The 21,364-nt window shown below is 43.5% G+C and overlaps 2 protein-coding genes across 2 annotated transcripts; one reads left to right on the top strand and one right to left on the bottom strand.

The window, feature by feature from the left end:
* Positions 1 to 926: 926 nt before the first annotated feature.
* Positions 927 to 5,029, top strand: rag1 (recombination activating 1; the record flags this gene model as incomplete). The annotated part of the gene is made up of 3 exons (XM_084555990.1): positions 927 to 1,261; positions 1,351 to 2,477; positions 3,279 to 5,029. 3 exons carry the CDS (start codon positions 927 to 929, stop codon positions 5,027 to 5,029), a joined length of 3,213 nt encoding a protein of 1,070 aa, XP_084412116.1.
* Positions 5,030 to 7,530: 2,501 nt separating this feature from the next.
* On the bottom strand, positions 7,531 to 9,392 carry rag2 (recombination activating gene 2; the record flags this gene model as incomplete). Its single annotated transcript, XM_084555800.1, has 1 exon — positions 7,531 to 9,392. The coding sequence occupies exon 1, from the start codon at positions 9,130 to 9,132 to the stop codon at positions 7,531 to 7,533; it is 1,602 nt and encodes a 533-aa protein (XP_084411926.1). The 5' UTR covers positions 9,133 to 9,392.
* Positions 9,393 to 21,364: the final 11,972 nt, after the last annotated feature.

Here is a 21,364-nt window from a genome sequence, read left to right on the forward strand (position 1 = left end):
TCTACAGTGTGTGTGCTATAGATGCACAATGGTAAGACTCAAAATTGTAATTGTTTCGAAGATTGTTTGACCGCTCTATCGTCAGAACTGGTAATGGCTCTTGGGTAGCACAGGAGGAGATGAAGTATAGGTCAGTCAGTGCAGCAGCATCATTGATCTCACCTGTGCTGTACCATAAGAGCACTCGGCTGTTGAAGTACGACTTCTGAGTTGAGCAATTTTTCTGTTTGGAATAATTCTTTATGATGCTTATTCAATATGATGCTTTCTTGTTTTCTTTTTTCCTGCCATTTGGTCAATATCTGTGTATTATGAAATACGTTTGCTGTGTGTCTCCAAATCTTTTCTTTGCATTTAAAATGCCAGTTGGAGGCTCCCAGAGCTCCAATTCTCTCTGCAGCCAAGAAAATGACTAATATAAATGATTGACAGCCTCGGAGGGATAAGGTTGCCCGTTTAGCAAACTTGCTGTGTCAAAGGAAAAATTCACAATAGCTCCCTGAGTGATGGGTTTGGAGATGAGAGAAATTAAGATTTTGGTGTGTATCGATCCCCTCCAGCGCTTGTCTCATGCATTTTACACAAGATCTAAATGCCACTTATGGTATAATACAGCAGTCTGGGTCAGGGCTCACTACTCTCTGTTCAGTGGGATTTCAGGGTGCTTGGTGTATAAATTCAACAGGAATCTAGTAAAGCTTTTAGATTGTGTCACGGGCTTAACACTGAGAAAGCATTAGGTTTTTATTCCCCCATAGGATTTTAACCTTTAGATCTTTTCCCCGAATCTGTTATCTCATGGACAGCTGAAATTATGTTCATACATTTGTAGTGCATCAAATTAATCTCTCCTCTGCCCTCCCCTCCTCTCCTCCCCTCTTCTTTCCTCCCGTCTCCTCTGTAGGGTCTAAGCTCTAAGTCCCATCATGGCGGCAGAAAGCCTGGAGACAGATGGTCCCAGATCCTCCATGCCGGCTGAGCTCCACCATCCCCACTCTAAGTACTCTCAGTGGAAGTTTAAACTGTTTAGGGTGAAGTCCATGGAGAAGGCCCCGCTACCGAGCGAGACACTGCCTCAAAAGGGAGCCTTGCTGGAAATCTCTCCTCCTGCAGCTCCAAATATAGAGTTAGATCATGGTGTGGATCCAGGGAGTGTTATGAAATTGTGCCTTGGGGGAAAAAGCAAGGAAAATGTGGAGGGCCCTGGCAGGAGAGTAGATATGAAGCTACAAGAAATGGACACCCACATGAACCAACTCAGGTAATCCTACATTATATTCTATATTCATAACACTTCACGTCTTATTTGCACTTATTTGAATCTGACAGCATTGTTTTTCTTCCGTGAAGGTGCTTGTGTCGCGTCTGCGGAATGGTCCTGAGGAAAGTGAAAGGACCCGTGCATGACGTTCACGGAGATTTGGACGAGGTGAGCAAATGTGCCCTGCGCAAAATGGGCTGCAAGTTCACGAGCTGGCCAGAGGTCATCCTTAAAGTCTTCAAAGTGGACGTGACGGAGGACATAGAATCTGTCCACCCTCTCTCCTTCTGCCATCGCTGCTGGACGGCTGCCATTCGAGGAGGAGGCTTCTGCAGCTTCACCAGAACAAGGGTCCCTGAGTGGAAACCCCACTCCTCCCACTGCCACCTTTGCTTCCCCAAGAAACCGTCGTTCCAGAGGACTGGTAGGAAAAGGAGGAAAGTCATTCCTAGGGCCCAGAGCCTGGCAAAAAGGCCCAGATGGGACCACGGTGAAAGCATCGCTGTCGGTGAGAGGAGAGTCCTGAGACCATTCGGAGACCGTCACGGTCCTGCTCTCAGGGCCTGGAGGAAACTCAGCGTCCAGAGAGAGCAGTGGGTCAGGAAGATCACACACTGCCAGAAAGACCACCTGAGCACTAAGCTGATCTCAGAGAAGCTCCCCGTGGACTTCATCATTTCTTTCACCTGCCTGGTGTGTGACCACCTGCTCTCTGATCCAGTTCAGTCCCCCTGTGGGCACCTCTTCTGCCGCAGTTGTATCATAAAATTTACCCATGTTCTGGGACCTCACTGCCCTGCCTGCAACTCGACCTGTGTGCCTGATGATCTCACCCCGCCTGCCAAAACCTTTGTGTCAGCCTTGTATTCCCTGCCTCTGCTATGCCCCAGTGACGGCTGCGGGGAGCAGGTAAGGCTAGACTCCTTCAAGGCTCACTGTCTGAGCCATGAGCTGGAGGAGGATGCAAGCCAGCGTTCATCTGAGCTCGACAGCTATCTGCTGACCAACAAAGGCGGAAGACCCCGCCAGCACTTGCTTTCGCTGACTCGCCGCGCCCAGAAGCATCGGCTGAGGGATCTGAAGACCCAGGTGAGGGTGTTTGCAGACAAAGAAGAGGGTGGTGACCTGAAGTCTGTGTGTTTGACGCTGTTCCTGCTTGCACTGCGGTCTGGGAACGAACATCGGCAGGCGGACGAGCTGGAGGCCATGATGCAAGGTAACAAGCCATAACACGTAAATTCATAGCACAGAAAGAGGGTCATAGACAAATGTGCTCATTGATATTTCCAGCTTCCGCTAAAGAATACAGTTATCACCCAAATAACAATGAGTCGAAAAGTCTACTATTGTGGAGAGAGAAGAAAGTTTTCTGTGATTTTGATTGAAAAGCATTTCATTATTGTCCATCTCTGTCTATTGAACCACCGCTGTTACACGCCCAACCCCTCCCCGGTGCTCACCCACTCTCACTCGTCTTGTCTGTCAGTCTCTCATTCTCACACTCCCTTTAATGCACAATAACAACTCTTGTGAAGGGGCTGTTAGAATCAAAACAACATCAGCAGCTCTTGTATCTGCAAATTACACAAACAGCACCACCGTCCTCTCTGGGGAATAGAAGCCAGCTGGTGTCTGTTTTCATCTGCAGCCAATACATCACTTTTGCCAGCTTCACTGATTCACCCTCTGTCCCCTTATAACATTTGGAAATTAGGAAATATTGGATTTTGTAATCATGGGCTTGTGGGCTTTTGACAGTGATACATTCACATTTGGTTGTTAAATGTGCGATTCTTTCTGTCTCATAGTAGAAATTACTCCAAATGTGGGATATCAAATGAGGAAATGTTCCACACTGCAGTTCCTTTTAAAGCACTAGAAGTGGGCTTCTTACGTTTTGGTGTTAAATAATGCTCTTAATCTTTCAATCCTGTCCCTTTGCTTTCTCATTGTGCTTTTATTTCCCCTCCATCAGTGCCTCTGAAACTTTCTCTCCTTTTATTTTTTCTCTCTGTAGGCAGAGGCTTTGGGTTGAATCCCGCTGTGTGCTTGGCCATTCGGGTCAACACTTTCCTGAGCTGCAGCCAGTATCACAAAATGTATCGGACCGTCAAAGCCACCAGCGGCCGCCAGATCTTTCAGCCCTTGCACGCCCTCCGAGCTGCAGAGAAGGAGCTTCTCCCTGGTTTTCACCAATTTGAATGGCAGCCAGCTCTCAAGAATGTGTCTACATCTTGCAATGTAGGCATTATTAATGGGCTCTCTGGATGGACTTCCTCGGTGGATGACTCCCCAGCCAACACCATCACTCGACGCTTTCGCTATGATGTGGCACTGGTGTCAGCATTAAAGGACCTGGAGGAGGACATCATGGACGGGCTGAGAGAGAGTGGGATGGAAGACAGCGCTTGCACCTCAGGCTTTAGTGTGATGATCAAGGAGTGTTGTGACGGCATGGGCGATGTCAGCGAGAAGCACGGTGGAGGACCGGCTGTTCCCGAGAAGGCAGTGCGCTTCTCTTTCACCGTTATGTCAGTCTCCGTCCTGGCAGAAGAAGAGGAGGAGGAGGTTACCATTTTCGCCGAGCCAAAGCCAAACTCAGAGCTGTCCTGTAAGCCCCTTTGCCTGATGTTTGTGGATGAGTCAGACCACGAGACGCTCACAGCTGTCATGGCGCCCATAGTTGCAGAGCGCAACGCAATGAAAGAGAGCAGGCTCATCCTCTCCATCGGTGGCCTGCCTCGTTCTTTTCGGTTCCATTTCAGGGGGACTGGATACGACGAGAAGATGGTGCGTGAGCTGGAGGGCCTGGAGGCCTCGGGGTCTACATACGTCTGCACTCTGTGTGACTCCACTCGAGCCGAGGCTTCGGAAAACATGGTGCTGCACTCCATCACTCGCTGTCACGAAGAGAACCTAGAGCGCTACGAAATATGGAGAACCAACCCCTTTTCTGAGTCTCCTGAAGAGCTGCGAGACAGGGTCAAAGGGGTTTCTGCCAAACCCTTCCTGGAGACCCAGCCCACTCTAGATGCATTACACTGTGACATCGGCAATGCCACTGAATTCTACAAAATCTTTCAGGACGAGATTGGGGAGGTGTACAAAAAGGTCAACCCCAGCCGGGAGGAACGGCGCAGCTGGAGGGCAGCCCTAGATAAACAGCTGAGGAAGAAGATGAAGCTCAAACCAGTAATGAGAATGAATGGAAACTATGCCCGCAAGCTAATGACCCTGGAGGCTGTGGAGGTAGTGTGTGAGCTTGTGCCCTCAGAGGAGAGAAGGGAAGCCCTGAGGGAGCTTATAAAGCTCTATCTCCAAATGAAGCCTGTGTGGCGTGCCACTTATCCAGCCAAGGAGTGCCCTGACCAGCTGTGCCGCTACAGTTTTAACTCCCAGCGGTTTGCTGACCTCCTCTCCACCGCCTTCAAATATAGGTACAATGGGAAGATAACCAATTACCTGCACAAGACCCTGGCCCATGTGCCTGAAATCATAGAGAGAGATGGATCCATAGGAGCCTGGGCCAGCGAGGGGAACGAGTCTGCAAACAAACTGTTCAGGCGTTTCCGGAAGATGAATGCACGTCAGTCAAAGGCCTTTGAGCTGGAGGACGTGCTGAAACACCACTGGCTCTACACCTCCAAGTACTTGCAGAAGTTCATGGAGGCCCACAAGGACTCTGTCAAAGCTCTGCAGGCTACCATTGATCCAGTAGAGATCCATGATGATGATGAGGATATGTCTCTGGACGTGACCGAGTTTTGACCTTTCCTCAGTTACATTTGATTTATTTGAGTTGTATAATCTTCCTCTATGTTTATACAGTGTATTCTTGGTCTCTGTACATATTGACTGATGTTTAGAATAATGGGGAAATTGAGACAGCCTCTTTTTGTTGTATTTGTTATGATGTGAATTTCATTTATTGTTGGAAATGACAGACTTTCTTTTCCCCTGAACAGAATTGTATTCAAAATAATGTGATCTTTTTTTTTTTTAATGTACTTGTTTTACTTGTTTTAATTATTTCCACGTCTTATTTTTTTAACTGTCAGTTACTACATTGTCAATACGGCACAGCAGAGGAACATACAAGCCGTGTAACACACAGGTTTCTTTTTCCTCGCTCGTTTTCCTTGTTCCTCTTTTTTTCTTTTTAATCTTCACCCTCTGTGAAATATGGCGCATTTTATTGTATTGCAAGGATGTGTCACATTTATGAATTTATATAGCGCAGATATTTATGGAAACAGATGAAAGCACTGTAAGTCATGGAGCAAAATTGTGTTAAAAAGACCACATTTGTGGCGACTGTATTAATATATCATTTTAGCTGGAGCCAAATGCAATCACAGAGACCCAAATGTTCTTTGTTTCATAAGTGCCCCCTGAAAAAGATTACTTTAGTGCTTTATCTGGATCCCCGAGGGGCAGAATAGATGCCAGGTCACTTTGAACCAATTTTTATCTCTTTTAGCTTTTGCACAGCGGAGGATAGATGATACTTATTTGAATTCTGCTCATAAAATAAAGCATATAGTGACCTTTTTGTTGATATCATAAAAATACAGTATGGTCCATTACAGAGCCTAATACCCCGTGGACTCTCTAGCAGGCGGGGATTTTTCTTAAGTTCGGCATATAACCTGGCTCCTTCTCTCACCTGATATTCCTTCACTGCCACTGTTGACAGAGGAGAGGGATGAGCGGCGGCCAGAAAGACTTGATGTAAACTGATTTGTTGGCAAGTTTATTTGTTTGATTGATTGATTATATTGTCCTTTTCTGCCCTCACCGTTTTGAATCGTGACAGGCAATTTTGTTTTCTTATTTGATTGAATGTTTGATTTTATTTCACTGTCCTAAGTTTAACCGCATGACAGGTGTGAAATATTCACGTTTCGCCGGATAGTTGTCACAGTCCCACAATAACACCGTGTTTTAGAGTGCATCATATTGCAACTTGTGTCATGTTTTTTTTTTTTTTGCCTTAATGAATTGCATTTCCAAAGTAATGGATGATGGATGATTCCCAAAATGCCACAGTGTATTTCCTCATTTTGTGCTTCCATATTTACACTAAGTATCAGGGCGAACAGTTTACCGGGGTTTGCTGAAGGCTTTCATTTCGCATACACGTACAATATTACACTAAACTTCCATTCCCTTTTCCACATTTCGTTTGTTTTATTTAGATGTTTCTGCTGTATTTTGTTGGAGTTTGTACTTTTTGTTTCTACAGAAGAAAAATTAAAAAAGACAAAATCTGACTCGACCTTCAAGTCTGCTTTTTGTTGAGCACTTTATGTTTGATTTAGCAGTTTACATTTTTTATCACTAGTGCAGGATTCAGGATTCTTTTCTGAAAGAAAGTCCTGTTTTTTCTTTATAGTAGATGTGGAAAACAAAATAAAAGTTAAGTTTTAGACTAGAAACACTGCAGAGAGACATGCTAAAATGTTGTCTACAGTTCTGTATACTTTTTTAAATTTATCAAGACTTAATTCGTAAAAATCATTTAACAACTGGTGTGGCGGTTAGCACTGATGCCTCTCTGATCTTCTTTCAATGCGGCATTTCTGTGCATGTTCTACCTGTGTCTGTGTGGGTTCTCTCCGGATACTCTGACTTCTTCCCACCGTCCAAAGACATGCTCGTAAGGTTAACTGGTGATTCTAAATTGGCCGTAGGTGTGAGTGTGGTTTTCTGTCTCACTGTGTTAGCCCTGTGATAGACTGGCGACCTGTCCAGGGTGTAGCCTGCCCCTCCAGAGGACAAGCAGTTACAGAAAATGAATGACTTTAACAACATTTGGCCCTGGAAGCCAAAGTGAGTGTTCATTTACCCACTTTTTAACTATATTCCTGAATATGTACAACAATTTGAAATGAAGAATATTTTTTGGTATATTTCCATCAAAGGCTTTATTGAGAAGTTGTCAGTTTAATAGAAATAATCATATTCAGCTCTACGTATGTTGTGTAAAATCCGTGGCACTTAATAGTATACAAAATAACAATTAACTGTTATACAATTAATAAAAACATAAACTGGAAACAATGATCACATTTTTGCATTTGTTTTTGTCACACAATGTAAAACCGCAATGAAAATACACAGTTTAAGCATAATAAAATATGAAATTCTTCACTTTTGTCACAATCAGTTACAGATCGGCATATTGCGTTGAATATAAACCAAAAATATCATAAAGATACAAATCATCCATATCAGTAACCATCTGCACAAGATAACGACAGCTTGAGTCAATCAAAAAGCCTTCTGAAAAAGCTTTTTTTGGCAGGGGACATCTTGATTGCCAGAGGTGTCTTTCTGTCCTTTACTTTCATGGGGGTGCGCTTCAGGGGCAGGATCTCTCGAGGTGGGGTCATCTCCTGGTAGGGCAGGCCTCCGTGGTCCAAGCAGAAGTACCTTTTGTTGCCCTGAGAGAGTTTGACCAGCAGGGTCTCAGACAGCTCCATACACTGGGCATGCACCCAGTGTCCCCCTTCTCCTCTGGAGCAGAATATCATAGCAGGCCGGTGGAGCTCAGTGGAGTAGTACGGCTCCCATGTGTTGGGATTGACCTGACAGGCCAGACAGCATTTGATCCAGTAGCCTGTTTGCGATTCATCTTCCTCGTCGTCTTCATTGTAGGTGCCCCCTTCTTCTTCACTGCTGTCATCCAGCTCATGTGGCTCACGACCAAAGTAGAGCTCCTCGGAGTCTTCAAGAGGAGTAGAGTCATCGTAGTCTGTTGACTCTTGGCTGCAGGCCTGGATTCCTTCTTCCTCTGCACATTTTTCTTCTGACTGAAAGCTCACGTAATAGAAGTAATGCATTTCCGGTTGGGATGGCCTTCCTTCAGTCGGCACAGCTAGTAGGACACTTCCCTCCCCAGCACTGCCACCAAACCAAGTGCGACTATGGATGACATCTTGGGACCAGTTGGGTGGTTCGAGGGGCTCAAAGTGGATCCCTTTCTCATCCAGAATGACAGTGTTGCACTGCATTCTCTTCTGCGAGTCTGACTGATATCCCCCTAAGATGATGTATCTGTGAGCGGGTCCTGTGCGGGTGACGATGGCACTAGAGATGGACAAGCCAGTATCCAGGGTCTCACAGGAAAGCAAGGGGCTGCCCTGCAAAAGCTCGACACGCAGGCGAAACAGCCGAGGTGGACGTGAGTCGGAGGTGAGTGAGTGACCTCCAATGAAGTAGACGGAGTCTTCCCTGGCAAGGGCGACATGGAAGGACTGGCCATCACTGAGCTCAGGTAAAGTGTGAGCAGACGAGCACCCAAACTCCAGGTCAAACAGGAACACCTGAGGAGGACAGTCAACAACACTGTTCCAGCTCTCTGTGGTCCGCTCTCCTGCAGGCATGTAGGACCTACCCCCAAACAACACACAAGCCGTCTTCCCACGACTTTGAACCATGCTCATTGTATGGCCGTATCGGGCCCCTGGCACTTCTGCCACCAGCTCTTTCTCTTTGCAGCACAAGGTCAATTTGCGATTGCTGCCACGACTATCCACGGTCAGCAGGTACAAGCTTGATGAGATCTCATTATTTGGCGTGCGGCCACCGTGGATGAGGTAACTCTCCGGGAAGCCGTCGTAGGGGTCAAGACGGCAAACGGCTGGACAACGTAGCGGAGGGAGGTAGCACGAGTCATTGGCGAAGGAGATGGCCCTCAGTTTCATCTCGTCACGCTTAAGCCGCACCCCAAACACTCCAGTCGGACACGAGCGCTTTGGCCAGCCTTTCTGGCCAAACAGGAGAACTTCACCATCCAGCTGCAGCAGAGTGCAGCCGGGCTGTAGAAGGCTTGCACAGTTCACTGGAGTTAATGGCTTCAGGGTCATTTCACAGCAGGTGCCTGCATCAAAACAACAATGAAACACACACAAACACACCGCGTCAGTCAGCTGTTGTTTGTTTTCATTCAGGGGGTTTAAATTTTTACTTCCTGTTTATTACAGACACACGTGACAGAGTGTAATGCATGTGAGCATAATATGCACTACAGACCCCAAAATGTAACACAGAGTAATCGGCAAGTCACACTTATGATTGATGGAACAAGTAACCAACATTTGTCATCATATTTATATACTGCACGGTATACTACGTGAATCTTGATGATAATAATAAAGGAGTTACATGCAATTAATACTGATAACAAGCAGTCGAGCTACATTAGGTTAATTTACAGTACTATTAGTGTTACTATTTGCTGTATGCTGCTGCTTCTGATGTCAATTTTGATGCACAAAATCAAGTAGAAATGCTTTTTCTTTACTCCTAAAGTCAAATGCACTCATAAATCAAAAGAAAAACTACAACTTAATTTTTGTCCACAAATATTTCATCCTCATATTTAAACTTTTTATATTTGAATCCCAACCTTAATCCAAAGCACGAAAGATGAACAAAGAAAGAGTTTCAGGAGAGGATTCACTATATATAGACTTTGCAACCACACAAACTCGTAGTAATGAGAGCAGATAATTACAAAAGCTCGAGAACTGTTAATTCACCCTCCAATAAATGAACAATAATCATAATTGTTAGCTTTCTTACCTTACAGCCAGTGGCAGGATGAAGCGCTTGAGCTTTCTTTAGCTAAAGGGCTCTTTATGTAAGTGAACTCCGACAAAGGCAGATCGTGGTAGGCTTTGTGAAGCTTCGTTGACTCACAAACACTTCCAGATCTTGAGGTTAACAGCCTGTGACTGCCGCTCGCTGACAGGTGTGCCGCATGAATGCTTTTAGTGAGTCACTACGATGATATCAGAGGATATCAGAATTGTTATAACACCCTGAGAAATTCATAACTGTCTGCATGCAGTTTGTGTTTTATTTCTTGTAGTTGTGATACTCGGACTTAGACGGACTTAGACAGACTTTATTGAGCCACAAGGGAAATTGCTTGGTCACGGTAGCTCTGTTGCACATAAAAAACACTCTTCAGAACCATAAGTAAAATTAAAAATGGGTGAAGATAGTAAAATAAAATAAAATAAAATAGTATAAGCATGAATAGAGACAGAAGTAAATCTATTGTATACATACAGTTTAAGTATCAGACCTAAAATCGTGTTATATACTGTTCTTCCAAAGGTCGCTGCAATTAAGTGATACAGTAACAAGACAGGTTATTAAAACTGGGATGGGAAAAATGACCTACATTGTGTAGGAAGTGAACGCTAGCAAAATGATTGTCCACTCAGCATCAGTGGAAAAACCATCCATTCATTCTTTTACTGCCTTAAAAAGACACACCTCTGATGGGAGTATTCTTTTCCAGCAGACTGGAAGTAAATGCAGTCGATACTTACAATACAAATACACATGAGACAAGACTTAACACAATTTGGGGAAAATGTTTTTGGGGGGTTTTAATTAGTATATTACACCAAGTACATGAAAACAGCCCTTTATTCTCATTTAGACAAACCAGGGGTTTGTTACAGCGCCTCCTGGAAATAAGACAGTCCCCACACAACTTAATGAAACAATTTCTTCCTAAAGCCAAACCACTGGTTTAAATTGTGAGATGATTAACTTAGTGTACAAGATTGTAATAATAATTTATTCACCAATGCTAGATCTCCTAATTAACTATTTATTTTTTCTAAATGCATGATTAGTAGAGCTGATCAATTTTCTTTTTCTGGTAGCACAGCAAAGATTTTAAAATGACGTCGATGGAAACGACTGAAGTAAACACTGAAGTACTGCTTAATTGAAAATCAATTCCTTTTCCTTCCTATGAACTTTGCCTTTGCTAAGTACCGCATTTACTGTAGATTTACGTAATTAACTTTTTATTTTACATCTTCACCTTATTCGTCTTTGCTTTCGCATTAAGCCTCCTCATTTCGTCCGGGTTTTTACTTTTTGCGTCAAATATGAGCAAATTCTAATTAATTACATGGACACTCTGGCTTGCTAAAAAAAAAACAAAAAAACAAAAAAAACAAGCATATTAGGCTATAACTCTCAGCCTGCCTTGAATTCACACAGAGATCCAGATCCTCACTAATAACTCAGTGAGCTCAAGATAATTCATTTCAGTGAAATCCTTGACACTCAAATTCACGACTGAGTGACATGGCAGGAGCATGGAGCGATTAATTCACAAAGTACACTGAAGCTAATGCATTATCCTGCTGTGACAGCGCTTCATGAGGGGAATATTAAGGAAACGCGAAAGAAAACGTCGCTCTCCAACAATGATGAATACATTAGAGCAGCTGGTTCACTCTGAAATTCCATTGTACAAGCCTGAGCTTTAAAGATTTGACCTGCTCTGGGTAAAAGCAGGTCCCCTATATGTGAGTGACAAACACATGCCTAAACACCGAGAGAAAAACGGAGCTGGAAGCAGATGTCTACCAACTCATTAGCATATTGTTTTTGTGCGCTGAGTGGCTGAGAGAAAAACTTGAGGAGTGTGCAAAACAAAGGCAGAAACCACAAGTGCCTGGAAGACCGTTACAGCATGAAAACACGAAACAGCCGAGCACCTGTGTGTCTAAACTGATGCTTACAGGGCTGATGGAAGAGAAAAGAACCTGCTCCTGTTACTGGAAAGGATAAAATACAATCAATTGTCAGTGGAATATGCAAAATGTTTTTTTTTTTTCTCCTTGTTTTTGTTTCTTTAAAAAACTGTTCTATCTGTATAATTCAACCTTGGTAAAATAAACCTTTTTAGTCACCCGAAGGCATCCACACAAACCAGTGTTGATAAGCCCGCCTGCTCTGAAGCCACAGCTGGGATGTGTTGAGGAGGCACAGCAGTGTGTGGCAGACCCCAGGCCATGCAAGGATTTGTACATAATTGATAGAACAAAGTAATTAGAATCTACGGCAGCACCTGTTTCTGTCCCTTGTAATGTATCACTACCAGACTGTTGCTACCCTGAAGTGTGCATTTGATGGATGACGGGGTGGCAGCTCTGATGTTCTGACGATCACTGCGCACTGGTGTTTATCACTATTTAATATTAGGGTAATTGCTCCCCTTGTGGTGATTGGTACGGAGTGACGCTGGCGTTTACCACCTCGCTCTGGTTAATAATGCTGCAGTATGGCGGTTATCATTTTGTGATATATGACGTGTAATAAATTCAGTTCTCCACAAAACATCATGTGTACGCGCATGTGCTAATTTGCATTAAGAAAAAAACGCGTTCTGCAGAAAACCTAATCCACAGTTTTTATGGAAAACAATGTATTAACCAAAATATTCCATGAGTAACCATTTGTACTTAGGTTAAACAGGTACGACCTGGACCTTATTTCTGGCACAAAATACGATCGTTTATTCACCCATATAACTTTGGTGTCATTTTTTTGTCATTCAGACGATATTTAGATCCGCGTATATCCATATAGTGGGAGTGACTGGGGCACCGAAACGCAGCCTCTAAATAACGCATTATCTGCCGCGAAACTCGTTCATTTCACCGATACTTTGTCATGATACGCTAGTGCTATTCCCCGTTGAGTCCATAGTTACCTGTTATCATCATCCGGGGTCTGTAGATTGACCTACTAACCTCTGACCTGGATGATGTCATCTCTGAGCGCCATGCACAATCCGCACGGCTTGTTTACCTGTAATTTGCTACTGCTAGTTTTTTGCAACATGACTGAATATTCTGAGGATTCTGAGGTTGTGGACAACGACTTTGTTTATAATGGACATCCTTACGTTCAACGGGGAATAGCACTAGCGTATCATAACAAAATACTGGGGAAATGAATGAGTTTCACGGCAGATAATGCATTATTTAGAGGCTGCGTTTCGGTGCCCCAGTCACTCCCACTATATGGATATACGGGGATCTAAATAACGTCCAAACGACTCCAAATTACACCAAAGTTATATGGGTGAGTAAATGATCGTATTTTATGCCAGAAATAAGGTCCAGGTTGTAAAAAACGGTAATTTCCCTTTAAGGAATCTCAAAACCTTTGGATAGGGTTAAAGGAACTCATGGTTTTGCTTAAAGCTGTACAAATCAATATGTTTTATTAATTATTAAAAAAAGACTACTCATAATGTGCTTCTAGTTACAGACCTACCAATAATTCCGTCCTAAAATGTTGAACCACCATCACTCACCATCTTGGGCTGGAGAGGTTGACATACATTGTTAGAGGTAAAACAGACGGAGTTGTATATATTTGGCACTCATTTATGTCTTTTCTTGAACAACAAAACGGATAACGGTAAGTGAAAAGCAAAACTTATATGGACAACGTGAATGTAAGCTTATTGATCCTGCCTTGTGTCAGTGTTGCAGAACAACACAGAGCGGAGAAGGAGCGAGATGCGACAGCAACAAGACACAGTTTGTGAATCAGGTTAAGGTCAGTGGCCTGATGCACGCTCAGAGCTCAATGAATTGAAGCACTGAGTGTGAAAAACCTCCGTTAACAGTTTTCAGTCGCACCAAGGCCCCTCTTGTGAATAAAGCCTCCTCTCCTTCACCAGTCGCAGAGCTTTCCTCCTATATGTCTGTCCGTCTCCTCTGGTTTATCTCGGCAGTCCTCCCCATCGCTGTGAGTCTTGATTTTCTTTAAGCAAATGGCCAGACTGTTTCGGCGCAGGAGAGCTTACTTCAGATGTGTACACTGAAGCATGAACGGGAACCTGAGGCAGTGCCAGCTATTGATTTTGCCGTGATTCTGATTAGAGGGCTCCCCGTTGCGGTCGATGCCATACATCATTGAACAGCCCGGTATAACTGATGGCCCCAGATAGTATCCCATATTTGGTTTTCAATTAATTAAACTGCTGATTATTTTTTTGGGATTAGAGGGTAGATCAGTGAGCACGAGATCCGTCAGCATGATAAAAAAAAATAAAAATGTTTGAGAGCATGAGAGATCATCTACTGTCCAAACACATCGGACACAGGATGTCACGGCTACAGTCAATAACACCACTTGATCATCAGGATTAAATTTTATGGGCTGCTAGACACTGTACACTGTATGACATGAGTCGGATGAAAGATATTCCTCTCATGCCACTTTCCCTGTGTGTCTTATTATCTTATATAGTAATGAATGATGGTGCCGCTGCTTTGACAGGTAACAGCTGTGGGAGTGAATGATACAGAGCTTAAGGCGAGGCTGGAGGTCTTGATTCTGCACACCAGGTACTATTTTCATTATACTGTACCTCGTATATTCTACTGGAAAACACTCTAGTTGTACATTGTTGTCATTTTAAAGCTGCACAAACGCAGTACATATAACTTCAAATTAACAGTGGATCAAATGTAGAATAATGTGCTTTCTGCTCATTGTTTTAGTTTATGTTTCTGCTCAGTTCGATTAATCTCATTAACCCTGTTTCTCAAGTAGAGAAAGTATTGGCATTCACATATGACCTAAGAAGCTGGTGGACACCAAAGCAGAGCTAGAAGAAAATCATCATGGCACCTATATCGCCAAATGTGTTTAACATTATAATCAAACCATATGATTAAGGACTAAATGCACAGTTAAGTATACTCCTTTCAACCTCATCTCCACCATGTGTTCAACCCTACTAATGTGCTACACCTAATTTAATTACCATATGGTATATTAAACATTAGCATGTTAGCATATGTGCATGTGAGTGTGAACGGTATCTCTGTGTTAGCCTTGCGATAGACTGGCGACCTGTTCAGGTTGTACCCCCGCCTCGCACCCACTGACAGGTGGGATAGGCTTCAGCCCCCCCACAAACCACAGAGGACAAATGAATGAATGAATGAATGTTAGCATATCCTTAAAGCATACCCCAGATCGGGTGGTTTTTTTTTAGGGTCGAACAAAAATATGCAGGGGGTCCAGGACCCAAAAAAGGTTGAGAACCACTGCTTTAAGGCATTGTAGCATACTGCTACTGAAGACTTTGAGACTATTTCTCATTTAAAATTCTCCCATTGGGGGCGGCACAATGGTGTGGTGGTTAGCACTGACGCCTCACAGCAAGAAGGTTCTGGGTTTAAATCCATCGGCCGACTGGGAGTGTGGAGTTTGCAAGTTTCTTCTGTCTGCATGGGTACTCCGTCTTCCTCCCACTGTCCAAAGACATGCTCCTTAGGTTAATTGGACCCTTCAGAGGACAAGCAGTTACAGAAAATGAATGAATTCTTCCGTTGTACTTCCTTTTGCCTGGGAAGAGTTGATACAAACAGCTCTCTTAACTCTGTCTAAAGCAACATTTGACTGGCTGATTTACAGATTATTATAGACTTATAAATTGACCCAGTACTGTTTACACTCTGTTTACATAAGTTTTAAGTTTTGTTTCATAGTCAAGATAGCAGCCACAGAGAGTCAATTTTAAGTTTGGACATTTGCAAGTGCACAATCTTGATACTCATAATCCACTACATGTTGCCATTCTTGTCAGTGTCATGCAGTTATGCAACTAAATTAAATTATTTTGAATGTTTTCTGTGACCCTGTTTTTCCATACTTGTGTTTCCTGTTTTTATTTTGTAATGGTCTTTCTTTGGGTTTCTTGTCTTGAACTACTTTCCGTGATTTCCCCACGTTGATTGTTGGATTGGTTTCTCCTTGTGTGCTCCACCCTTATTCGTTCCACCTGTGTCTCATCAACCCCTCTGCCCTAATGTATATATAGCCCTGCCTTTCCCTTTGCTCTCCGTGAAGTTGTCTGTGATGTTACCCCTGTTTGTCCTACTGTGTCTTTTGTTGCGTTCTCACCTGTTTTGTAGTTTCATGTAGCGCCACAAGTTCTGGATTTTGAGTTTTTATTAAAGTCATTCTGCTCCCTGGTTCTACCTCCCTCATGTGTCCTGCGTTTGGGTTCTACTTCACCACAAACCTGGGAGAACACGATTTGAGACACGATGATAGTCTTGTCATCTTAAAGAGTCTAGCCCCAGGCACGTACTGTTGTGGATTTGTTTATAAAAGTCTACTTTTGAGGAAGTGAAAGTCAAACTTTATCCCCTGCCTCGTCAGAATTCACACTGGCGCATTAAGGGAGGCGTTCTTCGAGAGGAGCGCGTCAGTGGCGTTCTTGTTATTTGGAAATAAGGTTGTTTAATTGTGCATATGGATCTTCATTAACAACAATTTATCCTGTTTTTTTTCTGATTGTGCTGGAATTAGATAGGTAGAATTTTGCCGTGTTGTATTGATATGAGGCTTTGAGACGACCACAGTGCTATTTCACGGAGAATGGTTCCTGTAATCGAGGCTCTGACAGTAAATTACATTCACTGATTTTTTTTTCTTAACAATTTGCACTAAAGAGAATGGAAAACTCAATAAAAAGTCAAATACTTCTTAAGCCATGAAACAGTTCCCTAGTAAACCATTGAAAGGCATTTATGTTACAACCCTTAATTCATATAGATACTATTAAATACATATTATGAATGCGATAAAGCAAGTAATTTGGCTTAAATAGTCTTTATTACCATTTTTTATGCATAATCAACATGCATATTGTGTAACTGTCCTGCTGTTAGTGTCGGGGGTACAGCTCTATCCATTTCTCACTCTCGCTATGCGTTCCATGACATAGACTTGATCAGTTAAAAGCCTGGCATAATTCATTGCTCTCGAGGCTAAGTGAAGGTGTTTAACTCCTGTGTGCTCTGTGTAATGTAGACCCGCGCAGTCGTCTGCATGTGTGTGATTTGATTTCGACGGGGTTTGACACAGCGAAGTGGTCCGCAAAGATTGTGGAGTGGTGGGGGTCGTCCCCGTAATCTCTGCCAAACGGCACGGATGTGATTTGGCTGTTGACTCCCTGTTTCCACTCAGAGATGCTGACATAATCAAACGGCTCACTGTGAACTCCCACCTTGATTAGCATGTGTAATTATGGATATGCTGGCGTAAGCGTAAAATCAGAGTGAAGGGAGGCGTTCTGGAAAGTGGCTGTGTCTCTTTGACACACCGAGTGGCCTGTAATTGCCTCTACTACACGATCAATGACTGCTCAGCGTTTGGCACTTGGATGAATCAGCTTGTCTGGATTACCTGTGGAGATTTAGGCCAACTTTAGACAGTTGATTTATTTCAGTAACTCATCCTTGCCTTTCCCATTGTTTACCTGTTTGACTCACATTTTTTAAGCTAAACCTTTTAAAAACTCACAACAAGAAGTAACAAATACACCAGACATAATTAATAATATTGCACCTTGTAGAAGTTTGTGTATAAACCGATCAGGCATAACATTATGACCACCTTCCTAATATTGTGTAGGTCTCCCTTGTGGCTCCAAAACAATTTTAACTCATCAGAGAATAGACGTGGTCCTTCTGAGGGTGTCCTGTGGTGTCTGGCAACAGAATGTTGTTAGTGGGGGCCTTTGGGTCCTATGGGTTGAGGGGAGGGGCCTCTGAGGATCAGGCTTGTTCCAGTGCATCCCACCTGTTAAATGCTGTTTAAAGTTTTTGTGTCTGTGTCAGGCTGCATCCTGCTGAGGATGGCTGCAGCCATCAAGTGTGTCATTGCTTTGGGATGGGGGTGCCTGGTCTGGTCTAGGTGGGTGTTACTTGTCTAAGTGACAGCCACATGAATGCCTGGTCCAAACGGTCCCACCAGAACATTAAATTGCCGCAAGATGGTCAATGTTATTTACTTCTCCTGTCAGTGGTTTTAATGTTGTGGCTGACCAGTGTACAGTGGACATCTATAGGCTTACATATCAACACATTAAAGACTAATGCATGGGCATACATATATAGTACATTCTTAAACACAGAGCTCCTGTGGATGTTCCTGAAAGCCTGGGTGTGGCTTTGTGCGTTTTTTTAGCCGGAGAGTCTTCACACCACAGCAGCTTGTTACAGCCTGGGCCGCTGTAAAGAGTAAAAGATGAGACGTGCCAAGCGTTATGGAGTAGTCTGCAGCTGGAGTTTGCTGCCTTCCCTTCTCATCCCATCCTTGGGCAGGCATAGCATGTTTTTGGGAGATTCAAGAACAGTTTTTCGCTTGGAGTTTAAAGGCATCTGTGTGTCTTTGTGCTCCAATGAATTCCAAGATCTGGAAAATGGCAAATCCTTTCATCCCAACAAGCTGCTACTATCTAACACACACTTCCCACAGACCTTTTTCACTATTGTGGACACATGGATTCAGAAAGAATGAATTTGCCTTAAGGTTGTATGAGGATTACTATGAACATGTTGAGAAAAATAATGATGAAATATAACTTTGTATGACAGTGCTGAATAAGGACCACGCCAGACTTAGCTCAGTACTTCACCCTTCTCCCACCGATTTCCTCCTCACTCCTCCCGATCTGTCGTGTAAAACATTTAGTGTAAACTACCTGTAGACGAAAACATGTCAAGAGATCGACACTAAATTCCAGAGGGGACACAACTTTGTCTCGCCTGTGATGTTCGGGGCAAATCGGGGTCTTTTGCGGTGGCTGCGATCAGCACTTGGCTGAAGTTAACATCCGCATTAGTTATTTTATTTTCCGCGCCTCTGCTCGTCTCGGCTTCTGTCTGCAATCTGGAAGCCATTTTTAAGGTGGACAGCTCACCAAGAAAAGTGACAACGGCGAGATTAACTCAAGGTGAAACTTTACATACACTCTGAGCTTATTGTGACACATTCCACCCGTGCGTCCATTCATCCGTCTAAGCCCAGCAGGCTAACTTAAATGTCCTGTTTTCTAAGTGTTTCAGATGCAAGACCCACTCTCTCTCTGTTTCCTGAACCTCCTTGTGGTAAGCTTCCACCTCCTCTGTGAGAACACTGCTGAGCAGGCAACTCATCTCCTTGTATTGGCAAATTCATTTGTTCCATTATGATTCTTACTATACTAAATAGCTCATTTAATGACCTTAGTGTAACTGGTGGTGGTTAATGTGTCGTGCCGATAATGGTGAGACCTTATGCAGCCCGAGTGCCTCCTAAAATGAGGGCCACCACCTTCTACTGCTGATTATAGGGAAATATCCCCACTCAAAGAGACAAGAAGGGGCCTTTAAGCTTCTGTTGATGAACTTTTACTACTGCCGGTGTTCTGTAATGTTGCAGTGTTAGCTCGTGAGCTCTGGTCCTGTCTTCTATCAGCACCAGTGTTTACCTTGTGGGAAAGGGAAAATTCTTCGCAGCCTAATTAGTGGCACAAGAAGGGAAACAAGCAAGGGGCTGTTTAATTATGACCAACATCATGCCTGTGATTGCCATATCACGGGCAGGAGGAAGGGCCAGCAGGCATGCATTAGATGGAGTGCGTCAATATTTAATAGTGTTGGCTCCTTAAAATTAATTGGAATTCGTTTTTATGAACACAGGGGAGTAGATAATCGTCGACCCTAGCATGCCTTCGACGCTTACCTTCCACTCCTCTTGCAGCCAGCTCTGCCTGAGCGTCCACGAATACTGTGATATTTTGTCACTGTTGCTATATGGAGGTTTTTTTTTTTGTGTGTATTATTTTTTGTTTGTTGCACTCTTTTTGACCCTCCTTGCTCTCCCGTGTCTGTTATCTGCCTTTAGATTCCATTAGCACCGTGACAGAGAAGTGATTACAGCCAGCCCCTGCCTTTTAATACAGATTGGACGTCATCTGCGATGCCTTTCATATGCCTGCCATCAGCACCATCCCGAGTTATTGTCTGGGGCTCCCGGCCTTGAGCTGTTGATACAGCCCGCTGTGTTTCTGGAATACTGTCTGTGTTCTGTGCACTTTGCCATCGTGAATATCAGTATTTGACACAACTAATAAGCCCTTTCATTTTGATGGAATTCACTCTCGGTGCAGCCATGCTGGCTGAAGCCTGTGTTTTCTCTCGGCGAGGCAGAGTTGTTTTCCTGCACCGCGGGTGGAGCTGAGAGACAGAATGCGTCAAACAGAATTGTTGTTTGGCAGCTCCTGCTAGCGCTCTCAGCCACTTTCCATTCCTAAAGGTTATAAAAACGGCCTTCTTGTAACGTCCGCTGGCTTAGACGCCGAGATTTATTTATTTTAAAAATGAAGAATTGTTTTGCAGAATTATTATTTCCATGCATGATTTCCTGGTGATACAATTCAATTACATTGACAAGCAACCCTTTCAGAAGCAACTAGAGCCTGATTTTAATTGAACAGCGAGTCAGCTCTCATTTCCTCTAATTTGATTGTCACACTCCTGAATTGTGTTTGATGATCACACAAAACAAAGCCAACGAGATAATCATTCACAGTGTAATGCTGTTCTTATTTCAATCTTAAAGAATACAAGGGATTTACCATGCAGGTAAGAGAAGCTGTCATTCCAAATCAGGCCGAACCACTGGAGCATCCAACACGAAGATGGGAAAAGCTGGAAAAGGACTTAATGGTTTTGTCTTTCCACATCTCACCATGTGCCTGTCTGAATGCAATTAACCCACGTCTGGTAGCAGCATTCATTACAGCGCCGATGTATCTGGAGTGACTGGAGGTAAAAGCGTTTACCTTTCTCCGCTGCACGTTTATGTGACTATAATGCTTTCGTGTACGCCCGTCAGCCTCCCCGCTGTTTGTTATTCAGTTGTGCTCTGGCTGGTGGCGTCCCATCAGGAAGGTGAAGATAATGATGCGCTGAGTCACCTGCTTCTGCCACCTGACGCAGCTGTGACTGACCCTCACAGCCAAAGGCTCGAGGACAGACACAAAATGTCACAATCATGAAGCCTGGCAACGGGGAAAGGCCTTTTGATGAAACGTGGCATTGCACTGACGAAGTGTTTGTGGGTTTTTAATCTTTTCTTTTTTTTTTGCCTCAATTCACTTAAATTCGAAATCCTTCAAGGGAATATTTGATAAAGCTTGTTGCAAGGAGACATATCTAATATTATTTCACACATAAACCAACATTTTGACATTGATGTGTCCACAGAAATCTGGTTTAAAAGTAACCTTTTATGCACCTGCAAACTTTGACGTGCACATTGACATGACTGCAGATGCATGCTTCGAGGTCACTTTATTTTGTCAGCCAGTTCACATTTGTGTAGTTTCCACAGCCAAAAAGACAAATTGCAAAATCAGAATATGTCAAACTTTGTCTAATTTTTGAAAATAAAGTCTCTCTTATTTTATTTTTAATT

The sequence above is a fragment of the Chelon labrosus genome (assembly GCF_963514085.1).
Source record: "Chelon labrosus genome assembly, chromosome: 11".
NCBI lineage: Eukaryota > Metazoa > Chordata > Actinopteri > Mugiliformes > Mugilidae > Chelon > Chelon labrosus.